General features: G+C 42.7%; 1 protein-coding gene across 1 annotated transcript; it reads right to left on the minus strand.

The window, feature by feature from the left end:
* Positions 1 to 2,515: 2,515 nt before the first annotated feature.
* ipmkb (inositol polyphosphate multikinase b) lies at positions 2,516 to 22,711 on the minus strand. Its single transcript, XM_023993148.1, has 6 exons — positions 21,823 to 22,711; positions 20,386 to 20,471; positions 19,461 to 19,557; positions 18,883 to 19,055; positions 6,824 to 6,905; positions 2,516 to 6,593 (listed from the first exon to the last, which is right to left on the minus strand). The coding sequence occupies exons 1-6, from the start codon at positions 22,025 to 22,027 to the stop codon at positions 5,947 to 5,949; spliced, it is 1,290 nt and encodes a 429-aa protein (XP_023848916.1). The 5' UTR covers positions 22,028 to 22,711; the 3' UTR covers positions 2,516 to 5,946.
* Positions 22,712 to 25,827: the final 3,116 nt, after the last annotated feature.

The raw sequence follows: 25,827 nt of genomic DNA on the forward strand, positions 1-25,827 counted from the left end.
AAAATACAGTAGAATACATTCTATACATATGAAATTAGTAAAACAGTCTGTAAACATCATCAAAGTGACTAGTGTTCCATTATTAAAGGGGCCAGTGATTCCAAGTCTATGTATATAGGGCAGCAGACTCTTAAGGTGCAGGGTTGAGTAACCGGGTGGAAGCCGGCTAGTGATGGCTATTTAACAGTCTGATGGCCTTGAGATAGAAGCTGTTATTCAGTCTCTCGGTCCCAGGTTTGATGAACCTGTACTGACCTCGCCTTCGGGATGATAGAGGGGTGAACAGGCCGTGGCTCAGGTGGTTGATGTCCTTGATGATCTTGTTGGCCTTCCCGTGACATCGGGTGCTGTAGCTGTCCTGGAGGGCAGGCAGTGTGACCCTGGTGATGCGTTGGGCAGACCGCACCACCCTCTGGAGAGCCCTGCGGTTTGGGCGCTGTAGTTGCCGTGCCAGGCGGTGATACAGGATGCTCTCAATTGTGCATCTGTAAAGGTGTGAGGGTCTTAGGGGCCAAGCAAATGTCTTTGTCAGTGATGGGTACGCCGAAGAACTTGAAGCTTTTCACCTTCTCCACTGCTGTCCCGTCGATGTGGATGGGGGAGTGCTCCCTCTGCTGTCTCCTGAAGTCATCTCCTTTGTTTAGTTGACGTTGAGGTGATTTTCTTGGCACCACTCCACCAGGGCCCTCACCACCTCCCTGTAGGCTGTCTCGTTATTGTTGGTAATCAGGCCTACTACTGTTGTGTCGTCTGCAAACTTGATGATTGAGTTGGAGGCGTGCGTGGCCATGCAGTCATGGGTGAACAGGGAGTACAGGAGGGGGCTGAGCACGCACCCTTGTGGGGCCCATGTGTTGAGGATCAGCGTAGTGGAGGTGTTGTTTCCTACCTTCACCACTTGGGGGTGGCCCGTCAGGAAGTCCAGGACCCAGTTGCACAGGGCGGGGTTCAGAGCCATGAATATTTGTGCAAAATATAATTTCCAGACAGAATATTAAAGTTATGTCTGTATCCGGTGGATAGTTATCAAAACTGTTTTACAGAAGAAGAAAAAAATGTCCAATCTGGTCTCTGAATACAGACATAATTTAGAATTACTGAAAGATAAGTATTCTAATGGCACTATTTATGTGCTTCAGTTACTTTGTATACCCAAATTTGTGTATCAGGAATGCACTAGGCTATAATTAACATTGCAATAGCGCTTCAGAAAGCATCTCGTCTGAATGGTGGAAGCAGTTAACTGTCAGTTAAACTGTGGTTTGTCTCCCTAAAAGCGTCTCATTTCTTCTGACTGAATGGGAGTACTGTAATCGTCCTAGTCTGGGGCGGGAAAGAAAACCACAACAACTTGAAGACGAGTCCTATGACGCAATGTCATTCAAGGCAGCCTACAGCAACATTAAACATCTTGCAGGGGAATTTCAGAACAGCTGACTTCATGCTAAAAACAGATATTACAGCGCTGAAAAAAGCTAGTACTAACAATACATTTAATTAACAGATTCAAAAATATGACATGGCAATTGTATATTAAGCTTACTCGTGTGTTGCATCAAGGTCCAAATGAAACTGGTACGATGAAATATTCACCGTAATCTCCGCTCCTCATAAATAGCTAAACCCCAACCGGCAGGCAGGTAGCACCTGCAGACGGTGACTATATAAGGCCAGACAGTTCGCCAGCCACAAGTTGGGTTCACAAGTCTGGCTAATCATTAACCTCCACAGCTCTCTGGTACTGTATCTGGTGACGCATTTCACCGACTGACCCACTTGTGAGAATCATGTCTTCATATGACTTTGAGCCTATGCATGCATTGAAAAAAGATCACCCAGTCATGTCTGTGCTGTCTGTGTTCTGTCACAATCCGGATTCCATGGCTTCCAAGCATAATGCATCTTGGACTTAAAACATCTCTGCCCAGTGAATTGAGAGAGAGAGTGATCGTATCATTGCTCTGGGGTTGCGTGTCGTGGCATGGCTGTGGTGACATAAAGCAGGGTGCGTGTCACTGTCACTTCTCTCCTCCCAGCGACATGTCAGGGCTAAGACCCGGATTCTGTTGCTCCTTCCCCCCTTAGTGGTAAGACCCTGGCTGTCTGGAGGAAACATGGTCACCTCTGACCCTTAACATGCTGCGAGAAGACTATTCAACCTTCAGGATCACCAACTCCTCCGGCGGTAACCTACTTCTGTCACATTCACAGTTCTCTGTTGTATACTGTTCATTCGTGTAATTTCATTTAATGTCTTTTTTTGATGGTGCTGAAACCAGAGAATTGCTATATTGTATTATATGGTAGCTATAGAGACAAGGTAATAGCAGTAAATAAATAAAAAATGGCATTGAGCTAGAGACGGAAGCCAAACCCGAGGCTCTAGTCAACAATTCCCTCCTTTTCGGCACCTCCGTTACACTGTAAGCTACAGGTTATTCTTTATTCAGTCTGCACATGAAGGAAAATGGAAGTGGGGAGAACATACATGGATTCAAAGACCACAACAAAAAGATAAAAGAACCCGAATTTCATTGGGAATTTTATTAGTAATAATAATAATCTGCCAAATATACAGCCATTATTGAATCTCTCTACCTATTATACATTCTCATATAAGTCATTTACAAAAAGTAGTAATTAGTCATCAATTTCGATCCGATCAGATATGAGAGAAAAACAGCAGATACACGTCATCATTTCCCCTGCATATCATGTTACTGTATACGTCAGAACTGAAGAACAGATCAGCCTTCCCCCGGGATGGACAGACAGCAGAACCAACGGGAGGAGGAGATACAACATTCGGACACCACTGATAGTATACTCTACTATACTGGTGCTCCTGAAGGAAGAAGCATGAGACCAGCCAAGGCTCAATGAAACCCAGGACCTGTATTTACAAAGTGTCTCAGAGTAGGAGTGTTGATCTAGGTTCAGGTCCCACATAATCTTATTAATTATGCCAAATGTAGGCAGAACTGATCCTATGTCAGGGCTGCGTTTAGTAGGTTTTGGAACGTTCAATTGAACGGAAACGGTGCTGTACTGAACGACCAGTTCAAACGGGGAGGGGTTAGGTTGTGGAATGCTGTCAGCATGGCCACTGCTCTTTAAATACGTCACTCATTGCTACAAGCCACACCTCACCACACCCACCAAACGGGAGCAAGCGTACCGGCCTTTTTAAAAGCGTACAATAATGTTTTGGGGAAATGTGTTGTTTAGTACAAACCGTTCCGCAACGTAGCAAACGTTCAAGCGAACTGAATACGCCTCCGCACTCATACTCTGAGAATATGGCTGCGTTTAAACAGGCAGCCCAATTCAGATGTTTTTCCACCAACTGGTCTTTTGACTAATCACGTCAGATATTTTTCAGGACTGATCTGATTGGTTAAAAGACCAATTTGTAAATAAAATTCTGAATTGGGCCAACTGTCTATATGCAGCCTTTGTAAATAAGGGTTCAGAACAATAATTACAACAAGCTGGAAAATAAGTTGTTGATTCACTACCAAATCAATCTGATTACTTAGCTACAGTTTGTTGAAAAAAAATCTGAGAGAAATTGAGTTTGTCCTGTATATACAATAATGATAACTCACTTCTGATTAGCTCAAGTCGAAAGACAAAATCCAGTCTTGCCAAATGCCACACGAGTGTTTCAATACACCAACTTAAACATTTCAGTCAGGTATTATATAAAACTGTGGATAAACGAAACAACATTCCCACAATGGGAAAGTCATTGGTTAGTTCACAGCAAAGGGACAGACTTTATACATTAGCGATATTCATTTGTTTTTCAGTGCATTATTTGTTGGTTTTTTTAAGAATAGCAGACTTCAGCAAACACAAAACAAAACTATTTTTGTTAACTTCTTGCCCACTAACTATATGAAGACACCGTTTACCCAGAAAATAGAACCGGTGTGTAAACAAGAGATTTCAATTCATTGTAGAACAAGTCGGAATTTGACCTCACCCAGACGAAACGTAAAGTCCTATCTACCCGTTATGGCTCTAATGTATTACAACTTCCAGAAGAGCTGCAGAGGGTGTCAATAGTAAACAACCATCTTAGAGGTACATCTTAGAGGTACCTTACAGTAACGATTGACATTACTGTACCTCCAGAAACAGACCACTTATAGCACATCTATAAAACACAATGTTATGAAATGTTTAAAAAGCCGAAAGTGCTTATAGATGGGTTATGAGTTACTTAAATGAAGATAGTGTCACTGTAATGGAAATCATTACCACCCGTTGTTTACCTACAATTTGGAAAATTTTACTAACATAAACAATGCCCTGTTGCAAAATGCTGAAGCTGGTCGCTTGCTAAGGAGTTGCTGGAACAATAAAATGAAGACATTTTGAGTAAATGTAAAGCTGCCAGAATGATGAACGTTTTGAAATGAATATATGGAATAGAAAGAAATAAGGCAGTGATATTAACAGTCAAAATATCTTCAAAAGACTGTAAACATCTCTCAAAAAAGGTTGTTCCTCCTTACCATTTAAAATATGTACTAAATCGTCAAGTTCTTCTGACTGATAAGACTATCATCCAAAAATCATTTGTCTTTTGGTATTAGTTTTAAAATCAACCATAAAAATGTAGCACGGTCAGCGCATCTGTGAAAATATCTGCATATCTTCTGTTAAAAGAATACATCAAACATTCTATAGCTATCAGGGTTAAGAAGAAGCAAATGACAACAACATCTCTCTCCACTTAAACGATTGACAATATCTTGATAGAGGTCACACTGCGGAAGCATTGTCGGGGTAGAGACAACACCACGAGGATCTAATCTACCTCCAGGCCTCCAAGTTTAGAACTCTATCCAGACCTTGCTCCCTCTCCAAAAAAATGTAAATGAAGACCAGTACTTTGGCATTCTAATCCTCTGAGCATGAATCGCAAGATAAAACAAAACTCAAAATCTCTCTCTGGTCAGTTTGTTAATTCATTGTCATCACAGCAGCGTATTGCATTTCTTCACAATTGAACAGACCATGACACACAGCGTAGTGGGCAGAGGGAGGACAACCTACGTTACACAGATCGTCTTCAGCTCTCGTTGGAAAGACGCACGTAACAGAAACGGTAGTAGCATCTGTCGACAGACTTGTGCGGGATGTGATGACTTACGAGGAACTCTTTTTGTGCTATGCTGATTTTTGTGTCACTAATCGTTTGGACAAATCACGATTTCACAGGTGCTCGGATCTTTCGAATTTCGGGGAAGGGGACATTTGGCCCATAGGCTTGCCTGAAACTTGCAGAGTGTTTCTGTTTGGGAGGGGGGAGGGGGGAGGGTGGGGGGGGACTTCACAAGTCGCGCAAGTATCTCTTAACATCTCCCCCGAGAACTTAACAGAGCATCTGACATAATTAAACAAGACTTTAGTTCTTGTTTTCCGAGATTAATATAATCTTAAAAGTCAATCATGAACAAGTACCACTGCAAGGATACAGGTTAAGAAGAACAGGTAAGGCAATTTGGAAGCAAAACATATAGCCAGATAGAGAACAGCAATGCTAAAAGTACTTACCCTTTACTGAGTATAACTTAAAAATGGATAAATACAAATCATTCTGGGACAATTTAAAAGACAAAAGGATCTGAAATGAAACAAAAAGACACTTTAGGCACATTATATAAAACCTACGACATATCATATGCAAGCCAACAAAACGAGGGATAATCATTTGAGTATTGATTACAGTAGTTTACCTGAGTTAGATACCTGTTAACAGTGGTTAGAAATCATGAAGCACATACGTCGGACAAAGAGTTATGGAGAAATGACTTCATTGATATAGTGCATATAGTGCAGTGAATCACGGGGCAAGGGGACGAGGGACTGGGACTGTAAAACACAGATTAGGTACACTTGACCAATGAGAGACAAACCACTGGAGAGAGAAGGTTATTGGTGGAGGATCTGCTGCAGCACCTCCAGCAAGTGTTTCAGGCCGTAGACGTAGCCTTGGTCCTGGCTCTCGCTGGGGAAGACGTGAGCAAAGTCAATCATCCTCACCTCCACTTCGCTGGCCCTCTGCTCTGGCTGCGGCTCACCCCGACCTCCCTCCCCRACTTCCTCTTCTTCCAGTTGGGCTTTGACACCGTTGCCGTTGGGCTGCTCCGACGACACCAGACCTGGGCACTTCCACGTGCTSTTGTGCGCCTGGGGGTTGGGGTCTGTCGTGGCGTAGCCGCCGGTGGCGGTGACGTTGCCATGGTGACCCCGGGTGCAGCCCTTCTTGTGCATGGCGTACATGGTGGACAGGCTGTAGTCGAGCGGCACGGCAGCGCAGACGTTGTTGTTGTGTTCCAGTACGTCCTCGTTGGGCTCGCAGCAGGCGGCAGACGTGGTCTTCTCTGGGAGGCCCCTGGGGATGTGGCCCTCCGGGTTGGGAGGAGGCAGGCCCTCGTATACAAACAACAAGGAGCTAGCATAGAAGGTTAACTGGATCTGGCCCTCGAACCATCTCAGGATGTTCTGGACCTTGAGGATACTGGCAGTGATGGCGTCTTTTCTCAGACTCGTCCCATTATAGAAGAATTTTGATAAACCTGGGAGAGGAGAGGAACGGGAGAGGTAATTATTGTTGTTGTTGAGGAATACAATGTTTTCTGATAAGTAATGACGGCGATGATTTAATCTGTTTAGGAAACCGCGTCGGGCATCGTCTAATTGAGAGCAAGTTTGGCTAGCAACTACAAGTGAAACCCTGTGCAAATAGACAGAAGGGTAGACATGTTGTTTATTTTGTGCCGGGGTTATTATTGTTTCAGGAGCTCACCGTCTTTGACGGTGTCCTTGAGGAGGCCTCGTCCGTAATGTTGGTCATACGAGTCATAGCCGTCAGAGTTCACCTTGTACACCTGGAGTGTTCGAAAGACAGAAAGGAAGAATTACATTTATTTAACTAGGCAAGTCAGTTAAGAACAAATTCAAATTTTACAATAACGGCCTACCCCGGCCAAACCCTCCCCTAAACCGGACAACGCTGGGCCAAATTGTGCCCAGCGTATGGGACTCCCGATCACGGCCGGTTGTGATACAGCCCGGGATCGAACCAGGGTCTGCAGTGACTCCTCTAGCACTGGGATGCAGTGCCTTAGACCGATGCGCCACTCGGGCGGCCAAGAAACAGTTAGACGCAGCACATAGGCCTATTGTTTGTTCTCATATGGAAGCACTAACAAGCAATGCTTAACTTCAAAAAAGAGATGACCCGTCTCCATATAACAAACTCAGTGATTACAAACATGGGTGGAATACTCCCTCTGGTGGTGAAATTATTTTTACACACAATTTGCTCAAAACATTTCGAATATGATGCACATATATATGTGACATAATATGATACAGATTTTTCCCGGTGATATTAATAGCAATGCGAGTCGAAATCAGAAGTCTGTGAGGACTCCGAGATAATTCCATTCCCACGCTGAGAGGAGCAAAACTGTTATCTACACCAGAGGGATTCCTCCCTCCATCACTGCAATCCAGAACATCATTATCAGTAATTAGTCTTATCGCTCTGTGGTGATCAGCAGATTTTTCCATGCTCCGTGCCAGAAAGCCTTTGACCCTGGGGCAAACACAGGGCATGTCAGTGGACGACCCTCGCGCTGAAAGGTCTGTGTTCTTACAAAGCCTACACTATGATGAATCTCCTTCACTTCCTAGTCTACCTGATTGACTAGTAAGAGGAGCTGTAAGATGGGTGAGAAGACAACCTGGTATGGCAGAGCTGGCCAGTGCAGGTCCTAGGTCATGTGGAGGGAAATATTCCAGAAGTGAAAAATACACCGGTGGTCCTCAACATCCATTTCCCAAAGCAGAGTGCGACAGGCACTAATACGCATTCATTTGCCGATTGACATTTGAGTTCATATTATAGAGTTTGGATTTGAAAAGAGACTAAATTGTAGCACGTTCCCTGTTTACTCCACCACGTGGGACTAAAGGAGATGAACAGTTATGTTATCATGACCCTCGAGACCTGTGAGGAACACCCAAAGGAGGATGCATAATGGTGATTGGGGTAAAGGAAAGGTCCTAGTCAACAGATCTGAGATCAGTCAGATAGAAGCTAGCTCCATCCTGTTCTACTGATAGCTAGAGGCTTCCTATTACTGACCTCCCAAGAGGCTGCTGTTCGGTAACCAAAAGACAAACTCAAAATGTCGTCGCGCACAGAAAAAGGGAACAAATGAGTCACTGACAAACACAAAACAGGTGGGGTTTTTGAAGGGGTTCTAAAAGGCATCAATGTGGGTGACTACTGGGTGCTGGCCAAGCAACTGCAGTAGGGTCTTAAAAAACACCCACCACATCCACTGGATTTGCCTGAGAAAAGACAAAAAAAAAAAAAAAGTACCAATGGAAAACTGCCAGATGAAGGCTTTGTTCGGCTCTCTAAGGTGGAAGAGCTAACGTGAGGTGTAGTTCTCTCAACATCTCCTCTCCAACTGATGCACTGGGCCAGCTGGTCTTAAATTGACAGAGCTTTAGAACTCTGTCAATCACCATATTCTTATCGGCAGACTCAGTAGCCTCGGTTTTTCTAATGACTGCCTTGCCTGGTTCACCAACTACTTTGCAGACAGAGTTCAGTGTGTCAAATCGGAGGGCATGTCCGTCCTCTTGGCAGTCTCTATGGGGTACCACAGGGTCAATTCTCGGGCCGACTCTTTTCTCTGTATACATCAATGATGTTGCTCTTGCTGCGGGCGATTCCCTGATCCACCTCTACGCAGACGACACCATTCTATATACTTCCGGCCCTTCCTTGGACACTGTGCTATCTAACCTCCAAACGAGCTTCAATGCCATACAACACTCCTTCCGTGGCCTCCACCTGCTCTTAAACGCCAGTAAAACCAAATGCATGCTTTTCAACCGTTCGCTGCCTGCACCCGCACGCCCGACTAGCATCACCACCCTGACGGTTCCGACCTAGAATATGTGGACATCTATAAGTACCTAGGTGTCTGGCTAGACTGCAAACTCTCCTTCCAGACTCATATCAAACATCTCCAATCCAAAATCAAATCAAGACGGCTTTCTATTCCGCAAAAGCCTCCTTCACTCACGCCGCCAACATTACCCTAGTAAAACTGACTATCCTGTCGATCCTCGACTTCGGCGATGTCATCTACAAAATAGCTTCCAACACTCTACTCAGCAAACTGGATGCAGTTTATCACAGTGCCATTCGTTTGTTACTAAAGCACCTTATACGACCACCACTGCGACCTGTATGCCCTAGTCGGCTGCCCTCGCTACATGTTCGTCGTCAGACCCACTGGCTCCAGTCATCTACAAGGCTATGCTAGGTAAAGTGCCGCCTATACTCAGTTCACTGGTCACGATGCTACACCCACCGCAGCACGCGCTCCAGCAGGTGTATCTCACTGATCATCCCTAAAGCTAAAACCTCATTTGACGCCTTTCCTTCCAGTTCTCTGCTGCCTGCGACTGGAACGAATTGCAAAAATCTCTGAAGTTGGAGACTTTTATCTCCCTCAACAACTTTAAAAATCTGCTATCCGAGCAGCTAACCGATCGCTGCAGCTGTACATAGTCCATCTGTAAACTACCCACCCAATTTACCTACCTCACCCCCCATACTGCTTTTATTTATTTACTTTTCTGCTCTTTTGCACACCAGTATCTCTTCTTGCACATGATCATCTGATGATTTATCACTCCATGTTAATCTGCTAAATTGTAATTATTCGATTTATTGCCTACCTCATGCCTTTTGCACACATTGTATATAGATTCTCTTTTTTTCTACCATGTTATTGACTTGTTTATTGTTTACTCCATGTGTAACTCTGTGTTGTCTGTTCACACTGCTATGCTTTATCTTGGCCAGGTCGCAGTTGCAAATGAGAACTTGTTCTCAACTAGCCTACCTGGTTAAATAAAGGTGAAATAAAAAAATACCAGCTGGGCCTGCGCAGGTGAAACACATCCTGACTAACGAGGTGCTAGGTTACACACGCTAAAACGGAGAGAAAAACCCTCGCCTGTAACACTACAAATACTGAACACGGCTTAAATTTTTACAACAATTAGTACTACAGAATTAGTTACACAGGCAAGATAATAGACCAGCAAAGTGGGGCGTTTAACTGATTAGACTATTTGCCATGCATTCAAATACCTTTTTTGTCTGCGTGTACTTTTCAGGTATGTACAGTGCATTCGGAAAGTATTCAGACCACTTTCCTTTTTCCACATTTTGATACGTTACAGCCTTATTCTAAAATGGATTAAATTGTTTTTTTCCCCCTTCATCAATATATACACACAGTAACCAGTGATTAAAGCAAAACGTTATTCATTTTTATTAAGTGAAATATCATATTTACATAAGTACTCAGTACTTTGTTGAAGCACCTTTGGCAGCGATTACAGCCTCAAGTCTTCTTGGGTATTATGCTACAAGCTTGGCATTTAGGGAGTTTCTCCCATTCTTCTCTGCAGATCCTCTCAAGCTCTGTCAGGTTGGATGGGGTCAGGATGGAGTCAGGATGGCACAGCTATGTTCAGGTCTCTCCAGAGATGTACGATCGGGTTCAAGTCCGGGCTCTGGCTGGGCCACTCAAGGACATTCAGAGACTTGTCCCGAAGCAGGAGCAGGCTTTCATCAAGGATCTCTCAGTACTTTGCTCCGTTCATCTTTCCCTCCATCCTGACTAGTCTCCCAGTCCCAGCCGCTGAAAAACATCCCCACAGCAGGATGCTGCCATCACCATGCTTCACCGTAGGGATGGTGCCAGGTTTCCTCCAGACATGACGCTTGGCATTCAGGCCAAAGTAATCAATATTGGTTTCATCAGACTAGAGCATCTCGTTTCTCATGGTATGACAGTCCTTTAGGTGCCTTTTGGAAAACTCCAAGCGGTCATGTGCCTTTTACTGAGGAGTGGGTTACGTCTGGACACTACCATAAAGGCCTGATTGGTGGAGTGCTGCAGAGATGGTTGTCCTTCTGGAAGGTTCTCCCATCTCCACAGAGGAACTCTGGAGCTTTGTCAGTGACCATCGGGTTCTTGGTCACCTCCCTGACCAAGGCCCTTCTCTCCTGATTGCTCAGTTTAGCCTGGCAGCCAGCTCTAGGAAGAGTCTTGGTGGTACCAAAATTATTCAATTTAAGAATGATGGAGGCCACTGTGTTCTTGGTGACCTTCAATGCTGCAGACATGTTTTGGTACCCTTCCCCAGATGTGTGCCTCGACACAATCCTGTCTCGGAGATCTACGGACAATTCCTTCGACATCATGACTTGGTTTTTGCTCTGACATGCAGTCAACTGTGGGACCTTATATAGACAGGTGTGTACCTTTCCAAATCGTGTCCAATCAATTAAATTTACCACAGACGGACTCCAGTGAAGTTGTAGAAACATCTCAAGGATGATCAATGGAAACAGGATGCACCTGAGCTCAATTTTGAGTCTCTTAGCAAAGGGTCTGAATAGTTATGCAAATAAGGTATTTCAGTTCATTTACTTTTAATACATTTGCTAAAATTTCTAAAAACCTTTTTTCATATTGTCATTACAGGATATTGTGTCTAGATCGAGAATATTTGTATTTATTTAATCAATTTTAGAATAAGGCTGTAATGTAACAAAATGTGGAAAAAGTTAAGTGGTCTGAATACTTCCGTATGCAGTGTAAATATGCTGACGTGTAAGGCCATGTTCAGTTCAGTGAATTGGTCAATAAAACTATATAGCACGTGGTAGTATTTTGCAGTCCAGCTGTATTGAAATCTTGCGAATGGCATGACTGTTTAACAAAGTTTGAGGAAAGAGAAGCGTTGAGTTTTCCATATACCAAGGCAACACTGAAAGCTGCTCTATACATCTGCTAACCATGTGTATGTGACAAATAAAATTTGATTTGATTTATACTTAATCCATGATGTCAATGTAAAAGCATAACAATCCTGCTGTTGAGGGGGCCAATCAACTATATTACTATAGGCTGGATTTGGTCCTTGGGGTAGAGATGACGACTCTCCTGTAAGTCATTATGGAATGGAAGAATAGTGGTATGTTGGTTTTAGCCCTGTGTGATTGATTGGTCAGTGACGACCAACCCTGTGTTCAAACAGAGAGACTTCAGAATGGACCCGGATGAGAAATGTAACTCTTCATTGGAACAGGTGATGTTGGACTAATGAGATGCATCCACAGTGCATTCGGATGGTATTCAGACCGCTTCACGTTTTCCACATTTTGTTACATTACAGCCTTATTCTAAAATGTATTAAATGAAACATTTTCCTCATCAATCTACACACAATACCCCATAATGACAAAGCGAAAAAAACAGGTTTAGAAATGTTTGCAAATGTATTAAAAATAAATAAACAGAAATACCTTATTTACATAAGTATTCAGACCCTTTACTGTGAGACTCGAAATTCAGCTCAGCTGTATCCTGTTTCCAATGATGATCCTTGAGATTTCTACAACTTGGAGTCCACCTGTGGTAAATTAAATTGATTGGACATGATTTGGAAAAGCACCCACCTGTCTATATAAGGTCCAACAGTTGACAGTGCATGTCAGAGCAAAAACCAAGCCATGAGGTCAAAGGAATTTCCATGCTGTGAGGATGTTTTTCAGCGGCAGGGACAGGGAGACTAGTCAGGATGGAGGGAAAGATGAACGGAGCAAAGTACAGAGAGATCCTTGATGAAAACCTGCTCCAGAGCACTCAAGACCTGTGTGCTTAGGGACAACGACCCTAAGCACACAGACAAGAAAACGCAGGAGTGACTTCGGGATAAGTCTCTGAATGTCCTAGTGGACCAGCCAGAGCCCGGGCTTGAATACGATCAAACATCTCTGGAGAGACCTGAAAAAAAGCTGTGCAGAGATGCTCACCATCCAACCTGACAGAGCTTGAGAGGATCTGCAGAGAAGAATGGGAGAAACTCCCCAAATACAGGTGTGCCAAGCTTTTAGCGTCATACCCAAGAAGACTCGAGGCGGTAATCGCTGCCAAAGGTACATCAAAGTACTGACTAAAGGGTCTGAATACTTATGTAAATGTGGATCCGTTTTTTTTTGTGTGCAAACATTTCTAAAAACCTGTTTTTGCGTAGATTGATGACGGAAAATAAGGCTCTAACGTAACAAAATGTGGAAAAAGTCAAGGGGCCTGAATACTTTCCGAAGTTATCCTATTAGTCTCTTTTTTTAATTACTTTAAAAAATATATATATTTGTTACGTTTACAATTTCAGATTACTTCATACAGTTAGTTACCTCAAATTATTGGCAACCTTGATATAGATAAGCAAAAAATACAAAAATAAATACAAATATTGAGCTATATTGTATGCTAAAACAATGGGGAAATGATATTATTTTAGACTATGCCTTGCAGAGGCATAAATATCATACCCTCCCTCCAAAGAAAAGCTAGCCTCCCGTTATTGTTAATGGTTAGCATGTCTTGGGGTATGATGTTTGTGCCTCTCCATTTCACACTAATCATTGAAGATTATCAGCAATCATGGTAGCATCCACCTCAATGTATAAGTGTTCAGAAACATATCATATTCGTATTTAGAATAAAAGTTACTCCAAAATGACACAATACACCATTAATTTCTATTGAGCACAAAATAATCTAAAACACAACCAAAACAAACTGCAAATGCATCCAACACGTTTGTGGAGTCACAAGCTTGATGTAGTCATTGCGTGCTTGGAATCTGGGAACAAATACTAAACTTTTGTTATAAACATAGTTTAAGTGAACTTGTCTAAATACTTTTGGTTCCGTAAAAAGGGGGGACGGTGTACAAAAAGTGCTGTTTTAAACATTTCATCCAGTATGGATGAAAATACCCTCAAATGAAATCTGACAGTCGGCACTTGAACCTCAGTCATTTTAGGATTTCAAATCCAAGGTGCTGGATGGAGTACAGAGCCCAAAAAACAAAATGAGCCTCTGTCCAAATAATTTTGCAACTGTATGTATGAAAATATCCTCAAATAAAAGGTGACATTTGGTACTGTTGCCTCATCCTGTATGAAACATTTGAACACATTGTTACTTCACTGTATAAATATGGAGGGGAGTATATCTTTGAGAAAATAATATTACTTGTTAAACAAAATCTCTTTATCCGTGCAATTGTATAAGTATTCAGAGACTTGTCCCGAATCCACTCCTGCATTGTCGTGGCTGTGTGCTTAGGGTGAACCTTCGCCCCATTTTGAGGTCCTGAGCGCTCTGGAGCAGGTTTTCATCAAGGATCTCTCTGTACTTTGCGCTGTTCATCTTTCCCTCCATCCTGACTAGTCTCCAAGTCCCTGCCGCTGAAAAACATCCCCACCTCATGATGCTGCCACCACCACCATGCTTCACCGTAGGGATGGTGCCAGGTTTCCTCCAGACGTGATGCTTCAAGCCAAAGAAATCAATATTGGTTTCATCAGACTAGAGAATCTTGTTTCTCATGGTCTGAGAATCCTTTAGGTGCCTTTTGGCAAACTCCAAGCGGGCTGTCGTGTGCCTTTTAGTTGAGGTCGGCTTCCGTCTGGCCACTACCATAAAGGCTTGATTGATGGAGTGCTGCAGAGATGGTTGTCTTTCTGGAAGGCGCTCCACTCAGGAACTCTGTCAAAGTGAACATCAGGTTATTTTATACAGTATTTTTTGCTCATCTTTATCAAGGGTGCCAATAATTCTGGAGGTGGACTGTACATGTACAGTTAGATGGGTCAGAGGATCAGGTACACTCAAGGTCATGGATATTTTAACTTTGTTCAAAGGCAGTGTTTCTCAATCCTGGTCCCGGGACCCAAAGGGGCGCACACCCCCACACACCCAACCCCAACGAAAGGCTTGATGATGTTGAATAGTTCAATTTTTTTTAAATGAGAGAGAGAGCTAGGGAAAGCACATTGTTCAAAAGGTAGTGTTTCTCAATCCTGGTCCTGGGGACTTAAAAGGGGTCAGAGCCAGGGCAAAGAAACCCAACTCAAAAGGTACATGGACAAGTATGGTAGCAGATTCCCAGCAGGACCAAGCCAACCATACAGAATGGAGGCAAATCAGATATTTAAAAAATAAATAATAACAAAAGCAGCATCAACAGTCAAGCAAGCAATTTACAAGTCGAAAGGGGAGGTCTGGCCTCTGGAGAAGGAATGATATACATCATTTTGGAATGAAATACACTTTGAAAGGGAAAACGTATGTAACATACTTTTTCTAGTTTTACAAAGTGAACCAAATCCTGCAGCCATCAATTGTGCGATGATGGGTGAACGTTTTCCCACTCAAGGTCTATGCGTCTCTTGGATAGGACACTAGCAAAAGCGATTGCATCCTGCATTGCCCGGGCACCATTAAACCAGTAGGTGGTAGACCAAAAAGGGCGAGCAGAGGGCACACTTCTACATTGACTCTAAACATAAGGCATTGTTGCAAAAACACTTGACCTAAACACAACAATCTTTGAATCGTCCTTCTAGCTCTGGTTCGGCTGCCCAGGCAGGTTTATCAACACCTGGTAAAAGCCCTTGGAGGGATTATTGACATTGCGTTCCTGTGATTACAATGTTAACGGAAAACAACTAGTCTGATTACGGAGATGAGGTCATCGGGTATTGATTCATTCTACTTGTTCAATACTAGTGAGTGTACAAAACAAAAGTGTACAAAACAGTAGGAAGACCTTCCTAATATTGAGTTGCACTCCCCTTTGGCCCTCAGAACAGCCTCAATTTGTCGGGGGATGGACTCTACCGGGTGTTTAAATGTTCCACAGGGATGCTGGCCCATGTTGACTCCAATGCTTCCGACACTTGTGTCAAGTTGACTGGATGTCCTTTGGGCGGTGGGCCATTCTTGATAGACATGGGGAAACTGTTGAGTGCGAAAAAGCCAGCAGCGCTGCAGTTCGCCTGGCACCTACTACCATACCCCGTTCAAAGGCACTTAAATCGTTCGTCTTGCCCATTCACCCTCTGAATGGCACACAAACACAATCCATGTCTCCATTGTGTCAAGGCTTAAAAATCCTCCTTTAACCAGTCTCCCCCCCTTCATCTACACAAGTGGATTTAACAGATGACATCAATAGGGGATCATAGCTGTCACCTGGATTCACTTAGTCAGTTCCTAATGTTCAGTACACTCTGCGTATTGAGTTGAGGTCTGGCAAAAGTTTTTTCCTTGAACTTGATTTTTCTGACCATGACAACCTTGACATAACAGATAAACTATGAATATAATGAAGACAGTGAATATCAATAGTGCTCTAAATCTACCCTTCATATTGAAATAACCTCATATCCTGCCCTTCTCTCTGCCTTTACTTTCTCAAAATGGTTACTAATGCCAAGTAACCACTTACGATGAGCAATTTAGTCATTTCAATAACTTTCAATAAAGCTTTGAACCCACCTGTCGCTGACTTTAACTAAATATCTGTATTGTACAGTCTAGCAGTACTTTGAGATCCAACAGCATAAAAACGACAAACTTTCTGAGCATTTCTACCTCAAAGCGCCATGATGATCAAGTTGACCATATCAGTGCATTTGGAAAGTATTCAGACTACTTGACTTGTTCCACATTTTGCTACGTTACAGCCTTATTCTAAAATGGATTAAATTGTTTCCCCCCCTCAAACTGTGGGAGCTTTAATAGATACTGTAGGTGTGTGCCTTTCCAAATCATGTCCAATCAATTGAATGTACACAGGTGGACTCCAAATCAATTATCGAGTCATAGCAAAGGGTCTGAATACGTAGGTAAATAAGGTATGATTTTTAAATTTTCCAATTGACTCAAATGATGTCAATTAGTCTATTAGAAGCTTCTAAAGCCATGACATCATTTTCTGGAATTTCCCAAGCTGTTTAAAGGCACAGTCAACTTAGTGTATGTAAACTTCTGACCCACTGGAATTGTGATACAATGAATTATAAGTGAAATAACCTGTCTGTAAACAATTGTTGGAAAACATTACTTGTGTCATGCACAAAGTAGATGTCCTAACCGACTTGCCAAAACTATAGTTTAACAAGAAATTTGTGGAGTGATTGAAAAATGAGTTAATGACTAAGTGTATGTAAACTTCCGACTTCAACTGTACACCATCACAAAGAAACCCATTATAATTTTGTTTAGGTGGGTCTTAAGTGGGCTCCCGAGTGGCACAGCGGTCTAAGGTACTGCATCTCAGTGCTAGTGGCGTCACTACTGACACCGTGGTTCGAATCCAGGCTGTATCACAACCGGTCGTGATTGGGAGTCCCCTAGGGCGGCGCACAATTGGCCCAGTGTCGTCCGGGTTTGGCCAGTGTAGGCCATCATTGTAAATAAGAATTTGTTCTTAACTGACTTGCCTAGTCAAATAACGATTAAATAAAAATTAAAAATGTATTAAGAAACATTATGATGTTAAGAAAATGTATTTCAAAAGAACAGAATAGATTTTGAGTATAATTATGTTCTCTTATTACGTCTGTAGACTAGGCTATATTGCTGTGCCGTGCCAATGAAATCAACTAGTTTATTTAGCAGCCGAGACACGTTTAAATTCCCCTGTCCTTATGACAATCAACACATATATTTTACAATTAGAATATAATAGAAAAAAATGAATATTTTCCCCAGACAAGCTATTGCTGAGTGTCGCTAGTATTCACATGTTGAAAACATGTAAACATGGTGATTCTACAAAAAAAGTGATATTCTGAAACAGAGCCCAACCCCTTATTTTTTTAGTTGTTTGGCAAATGTACACTACCAATCAAAAGTGGGCTAATTGATCATTCGAAAACCCTGTAAGAAATCCCTGAGCCTGTAATCGAACCCACAAATTCTGATGCTCCAGACACTCAACTAGTCTAAAGAAGGCCAGTTTTATTGCTTCTTTAAATCAGAACAACAGTTTTCAGCTACGCTAAAATAATTGCAAAAGGGTTTTCTAATGATCAATTAGCCTTTTAAAATGACAAACTTAGATTAGCTAACACAACATGCCATTGGAACACAGGAGTGATGATTTCTGATAATGGGCCTCTGTACACCTATGTCGATATTCCATTAAAAATCAGCCGTTTCCAGCTACAATAGTCATTTACAACATTAACAATGTCTACACTGTATTTCTGATCAATTTCATGTTATTTAAATGGACAAAAAAAAGGTGCTTTTCTTTCCAAAACAAGAACATTTCTAGTGACCCCAAACTTTTGAACGGTAGTGTAGGTGTTAGAAAATGTAGTATCTGCTCTTTCCGGTGGTATATAGGAATCAAAACTCTTGGACTGCATGTGGCTCTGTAGGAGMATTGGAAAAAGTTACTTTTTTGGAGAGAAAAAAATATTTTTAAGCATGCGCTCCTTCACAAACTGTGCCTTTCATCAGTCAACTTCAGAACGGAATAGGCATTTACTGCAATTTCAGGTACAAACTCAATAAAACATGGAATACATTTCAGCTGTTTCAAAAACATTGCTCTGTTATTAAGATCTTTTACTGTACGAGTACTTCGCTTGGAGAGACAATCATGTTTACATCGGAGAGGGGTTACTCTTGGCCGAGTCTCACCCGCAAACCTCCACAGGTGGCACAGAGGACGGGACAATTTCTCAGCTTTACACTTCAGTAATAAGTAGTCGCAAGTACTTTTTCGATGCCGCTCAATAACTGCAGCGTAAAAACGGCCTAAGGTACTGCCTCCAAGGTCTCATATAGCCCCTCTCATTAACATGAATGGCAGTAGCAGTTAAGAGAGGCCTTTTCAACCCAATGGGAGGGGCTCATAGTGAGGCTGAATAGGGAGACTCACCCTCATTCCGAGGACCAGGAAGCCAATCTCCTCCATTAGCGGGTACTTCTTGATCTGCTGGTCCCGCTTCTCGTAGGAGGCGTAGGGGTCGTAGCTCTTCTGGCCTATCTTCACGTCCATAATACAGGGCTTCTGGAAGCGCCGAGTCACGTCCTCAAGTTTCAGGTACAGCTCTGTGATGTCATCAGAGGGCGGCGCAGAAATAAGGCGTGGGAGAGAGACATTTTGATCAATAAATCAACACATTTGGCCACTAGAATGATAGACGAGGCTTTGTTTCACCACTACAGTGTCATGTTTCCAGTAGCAAAGCAGAACACTGTCATGATTGTTTACATTAAACAGCTGGAGAGCTCCGCTGTGAAACCATCAGAATGACAGAAGTCTTTTTTGAAAGAAGTGCTGARCTAGGATCAGTTTAGCCCTTTAGATCGTAATGACTAACATTTTATGGGCAGGGAGGACCTGTTTCTAGATTAGCACTTCTCCTCTGAGTTTATTTGGGAATACAGGCCCTGGTACATGTCGAAATAATATCCCAGGTAGGTTTAAGGATTTTTCTATGTGCTGGTGTTTACCGTTAGGAGATTCAGGAGAGGACCAGGTGCCAAAGTATTTGGGGAGGTGATGCTGAAGGACCAACAGACACGGATCACAGCAGTCCTCGGCGTAGACCTGTCAGAAGCAAAGGACGCTTAGGACATACTTCATACTGGTTGAAGAATCATATCAGCTCCGTTGAGGGAACTATTCACCATCTCTATGTGGGAATGTCTGTCTTTATTGATTGGGATGTTGTTTTACCAACATGTCGCATGGAGAACAAATATTAAGAGTCTTGCGATAGTACAAAAACAAACATTATTTTCCTTCCCTTTTATCGTTCACTACAGTGAAATGATGGTGGTGAAAGTAGCCAAGTTTGTAATAGGTATCCAAAGCAACCATTTCACCCTGTGTACATTTAGTCCACATCAACAATAGTAGAGTAAGCGGTGCCAGTGGGAAATCTCTGATAATGCTTTGGTTAAATGTTGTTGCAGTGGACATGCTGAGGCAAACACCTCTCTTAAGCCCTTAAATAAACAGATAGCCCTCTGGTTTATACGTGGGGAGTGTGCTGACCTTGCCCATTGATTGAGCTAGTAGAGATGTTGTGGACTACATTACTGTGCCCAGTATTGCCATAACAAAGGCCCCCAGAGCCTGTCCCCCAGGGACAGGCGGCTAGGCTTCCTTAAGAACTATTCTGGGCGATTGAACGATAGAACGGTTTAGGAGTAATCGCTCACTTTTTGTTAACTCCTTTAAATCTGCACGTCAACTTGAACATAAACTTTGTTCAAACTGACATGGGAGAATTGCTCCCTAGTAAAAAAAAAAATTGAAAGTGATGCAGAACAGCAATTTCATAGAGCGCACACTGTACAGTGAAAATGATTGTACCTTCAGACAATAACATACATATCTTTTTGTTTTTTGCATCAAAAGGTGGATGGTTACCATGCTGTAGAACTGCATCTCTCTAGGACCTCGGGGAGGGGGCTGTAGCTGTTTGAGTACTGTGCCATCAGGATGTTGCAATATGCCTGTTGGGAAAGAAAAGGTGTGGGCCATTCTGACACTTAGCAAAGATCTAGTACTGGTTGCAGCATAAAGGTCAAAGTCAGAATATCTCAAAAAGACATCCTTCCAGCTCAATAATCGATGATCAGACATGACTGGATTGGAGGATGTGACCGAGAGCGCCCTGGCGTTCCCAATTGTGCAACCATTTTACAACTGCAGCTTCTTCAAGAGAGAAAGAATGGAGGCCTTTCTAAAGTATTCAGACTGGGCCAAACAGCTTGCCAGTCATACCCAGCTGAGAAGTGCAAAGGTTAACTTGTATTTAACGTGAAGTCATAAAAAACACCCGGGCACCAGTATCATATATAGTAAGACACTTTACACGCACTCTGAGTCTTGGCTCCGATATTAGATAGAATGGAGTGGGGAAAGAATGGACCGCAATCCACTCAACTAAATGTTACTGCCTCAGGCACAGATTGAACCTTACAACTAAAATCAGTTGAAATAGTGAAATTGAAAGCTGAGAAGCACCGGCATGTTTCTGTACGTTACGTCATATACAGTAGGCTATGCTGATTAGAATATGCACCGGTTGGTTGTGGTATTGGGGATTACAGCTAGCGATACTGTCTATGACAAAGAATTTACCCCAGCCTGGCCTTCCCACTGGTAGGAAATGAACACTCCAAGCGTCAGCGTTTAATCAACTCAGAGGTTAAACGTGTGTCAAGAGTCTTGACCTAAATACGAGTCCGACACCCAAGCCCTGGCTGAGGGTAGGATTCAACTGAAAGGCTCTTAGCAGAGAGACAACGAGGATTACATCCTACTGACACTGGCGCTCTGTCACTGTCTCCAAGGACAGAAATAATACATTGGCCCATTCAGCTAAGTGTTACTTCAAACATTGGATTTGTAAGCCTAATTCATGATTTAGGCTATAGCCACTGGTAAGTTGCTTGGTGAGTWTGTAGGTTACAACTAAGTGGATGATCAAGCGTGATAGTGGTGATAGAAGCCAAACTGGATTTCAGTTGCTTGATAACAATAGGAGAGCAGATACTACAGGCTTCAACTAAAGTACACAAAAGGATACAAGCAGGTGCTCTATTCTGTTATTGACTGCCATTATGAAACCTATCACCCATGGCTTGTTTGCTCCATAGCGTTGTCCTGGTGATAAAGAATCCTGGGGGTGAAAGTTTAGCCAACTTCTGTCAGCTTTTCTGAGGTATTGTCATTGAACAAAAAGGGAGCTATTCTACCATGCAGACCAAGATTGCACAATTAAATGTAACTCAGTAGTGGATAAACAACATGCACCGTGGCGGCGAAAGGAGAACATATTTGATAAGTCCAGTCACTGACCTACTTTATCAACGCCATACTTATGACCGGCCACCTGATGGGAGAGTGGCACACATCCGTTCAGGTGCGCCGCCTGCGATCCTCCCTGAGCGGTCTTCTCTTTCACTGAGCCGGAGAGGCAAGTTCCCAGGTTCAGCATGGGACTATTGATTTCCAGTCTTCCCAAAGCTAAAGATGAGTCCACTATCTGACGTTGAGTTGACATTAGCAATTCAATGGTTTTCAAAAAATAAAATAAAAATAGTCAATCTATAATTCACATGTTGATATTATGTAATCAGAGCGACCCCAGCACGATTTCGAACACCGAGGAATGTCTTCATCGAATTCGTCAAATGGGCTCGCGTTAATAAGCACCAAGTCTAACCTATTATTTACAATGTAGCGAGGCTCCAAAAGCACTGCTACAATGATTTTCATATCTTCGTCGGCAACATTAATACACTCTGGCCACATCCCACTTCCTCACAAGGGAGACGTACACACTCCTCTCACAAAAAAAAATTCTGATGACACAAGACCGATATCCGCATGCAATCTCGAAAAATGTTTGTCTCTTCGAAACTACCTCGAGCGCGACCGTATCTTTGGCTATTTGGGATACATACACAAACAAGCCCCGTTGTTGTCTGCTTACATTTACACGTCCCACAATGCTAAAATACAGGCTGCTAGCGGTGACATCACATCTGACACACAGGCTCCTCAACGCGAAATTGTTTCTCAATCAAAAATAAGCACGGGAAACAATGTAATGACGGACACACTATCGATATCTTTAAATAGTTGCAATGACGTTCACATTCGAACAGTACCCAATGTGGGCGGCTATCAACATGTCATCTTGCTGGCTACCTACCTAACCTACACTTGCGACACTGCCCCTACTGTCGCAATTCTGTCTACTTCTGGCAACAGCTTCAGTGCAGTGGCTTTTCCATCACTGTCGGAAAAAAATGCCTAAAAATTATAATGTAGACTACGCCTACTTTCTAGATGAGTAAGGTAAAACCATGATTTGATTTAATGTTTTACATTTGCATGAGGTTTATCATCACTGTGCACAAAGGAATTTAATGTAGTTGATGACTGTATCATTCTGAAACTTCAAGTTGTATTCGTCGTATGTACGGATATACGCATGATATACACTCATGGTAAACTAAATGCTTACATGCCGGTTTCTTCTCGGCAATGCAAAAACAAAAGGAAATAATAAAATATATGAATACGAACATAAAGTAAAAGGAGTCATGGTACGTTATCACTAGTTTTCTTTCCAGCGCTTTGATTGACGTCACATCCTGTAAATAAGACTCAAGAACAAATCACACTGGCCCTATAGTGGTAATTATAGGCCTTATCTGTTGTAAAATCTTCGTAATTGAGCCACATCTTGTAAACATGGTTGGTTTCTAAACAAGTTAATTGCATTCGAGATTTCCACTCAGCAATCATAACTTTGGAGATAATTAGTATACTGTTTATAGACCCACCCATAATGCATAATAGTCATTTAATTTAATCATAATGTTTAGATTATGTAAACAACACAACACACATGGAACAACACAAAATAGACCCCCCCCCCAAAAAAAAAAACATGAAAACAACATGTAAAGAACAATGTGGTGTCTTGTCCACCAGATGGCAGAGGAGACCAGGGCAATCTATCAATATGGAAGAAACGCTACATCAATCTCCCAGCCCCCCATTTCTCTCTCCCCCTACCTCTTTGCCTTTTCTCTCTCCCGTTCCCCCTCCTTTTCTCCTCTCTCTTCCCTTCCCTCTGTATCCCTCGTTTTGTGTCAACGGTGCCAATTGGAATAAAGGTATTTAAAGGTGTGTGTGTGTGTATGAATGCGTGCGTGCATCTGTCGACTTGTGCGTGTGTGTGTGTGTCATCACAGTTATGTGTGCCTGTCATCCTGCTCTTCTAGATCAATGGAACACAGTTGCGTAGCAACCTGGTGATGGGAGGACAAAGAGTAACATAGATTAGATAAAGACCGAGGAAGGGAGACAGAGGGACTCAGAGGTAGGGAGGGAGGGAGACCTTCACAGTGGTCTCTGGAAAAGTAGGAAAAAAGGCTGTGAGAGGGGTAGTAGGCGACAAATGTGTTTGTATGTGTGTGTCAGGGTTGGGGTCAATGCCATTTAAATTCCAGTCAATTCAGAAAGTGAACCAAATTCCAATTTTACATTTTCTTAATTTAAAAGCATTTAAGAGAAATGGGATTTCAGTATACTTCCTAAAATGACTGGAATTTAAATGGAATTGAACCCAACCCTGGTGTGTATATGAGAGCAGCCCAGAACTTGGTGCGAACTCGTGATGCTCGGAGCCAGAGCGTCAGACCACTGCGCTTTGGCAGTTCACAATGCTCTAGCAAGCCGTGAGAATACTTGATGATACTTAATGGCGGGGCCACACACCCCAAAACTCTGAGGAGTCACAAAGTAGGTGACGGTGGCTTGGGGGTGGAGAATATGTATAAATTATGCTTAATTCTATGTCAAATATGTGTCAACTTATCTGCATATCTAAGCATACCTCTTGAGCTGTCTGTATCCTTCTGACTGGTGCTTCTTTTTTAAAGACACTACATACACTCTGCATCTCTGCTAAAGTCTGGGTTAAAGATGGAAAGGAATGTGAGTCTTATTCAGTTAATTTAGTAATTGCTTGCTTTTCTAAAGTCTCCCAACCTTGCCAGCAGGCATGCCAGGTAAGATACACTATAGGACCAAGTATATGGACACCTGCTCGTTGAATATCTCATTCCAAAATTATGGGACATTAATATGGAGTTGGTCCCCCCTTTGCTGCTATAACAGCCTCCACTCTTCTAGGAAGGCTTTCCGTTAGATGTTMGAACATGGCTGCGGGGACTTGCTTCTATTCAGCCACATAAGCATCCGTCGGCACTGATGTTGGGCGATTAGGCCTGGCTCGCAGTCAGCGTTCCAATTCATCCCAAAGGTGTTCAATGGGGTTTAGGTCAGGGCTCTTTGCAGGCCAGTCAAGTTCTTCCACAGAATTAATGCCTAAACTGTTAACCTTTGAGTTGTTTCTGTTTTAACACTGTAACCACGCAGAATTAACAATGCAACCATGCAAAATGAATGCATCAAAAATAGATGTTCATTAATAATATGTCACATTTCCAGATCTTTTTTTATGAGAGATGGGGTACATTCTGTGTGTCTTATGTTTTTGGGGTGTCCACACAGCCTTGTAGGTAGAGTGTGAGAGGAAATGATGGTTATGTGCATAGAGATATGGTTGCTATGACAACATCTATTAGTCAGAAGGTCACTAAGTGTCCATTCTCTCTCCTCCATAAAGTTTAACAGCCTCTCAGTTCCCTGGTGTTATTGTAACACTAGACACCACACACACATAAACACACACACTCATACATACTCACACACTATCTCTCCCTCACACAGAGATACAGGTAGGTGTGTGTGTGTGTGTGTGTGTGTGTGTGTGTGTGTGTGTGTGTGTGTGTGTGTGTGTGTGTGTGTGTGTGTGTGTGTGTGTGTGTGTGTGTGTGTGTGTGTGTGTGTGTGTGTGTGTGTGTGTGTGTGTGTGTGTGTGTGTGTGTGAGAGAGAGAGAGAGAGAGTATGCTTTCAGCCACTTTGCTTGGAACAGATAAAGATAATTAAATGAGCAGCTAAACAGAGTGCTGCTGGCGTCACCATGGTAGCACTTTGATCTGCTACGTCTCTGTGATAGTATCATCAACTCATCGGTCTACACACACACACACACACACACACACACACACACACACACACAGAAATAGGGCACTTCCTGTAGATATACTCTTCCCAATAGCCCAGACAGCCCTTCTTCCTGAAGTTTGCACTTGTTCACTTCCCCCTCGCTGAAGTGTGCAATTATTGAACTGGTGGAAGAAATATGGTGTGGACATCTATTCTACAGTCTACAACAATCCAATGCTTTTACGTTTTTAAGTCCTTGAGGGGGAATGAAT

This window comes from Salvelinus sp. IW2-2015, linkage group LG8 (assembly GCF_002910315.2).
Source record: "Salvelinus sp. IW2-2015 linkage group LG8, ASM291031v2, whole genome shotgun sequence".
NCBI classification, from domain to species: domain Eukaryota; kingdom Metazoa; phylum Chordata; class Actinopteri; order Salmoniformes; family Salmonidae; genus Salvelinus; species Salvelinus sp. IW2-2015.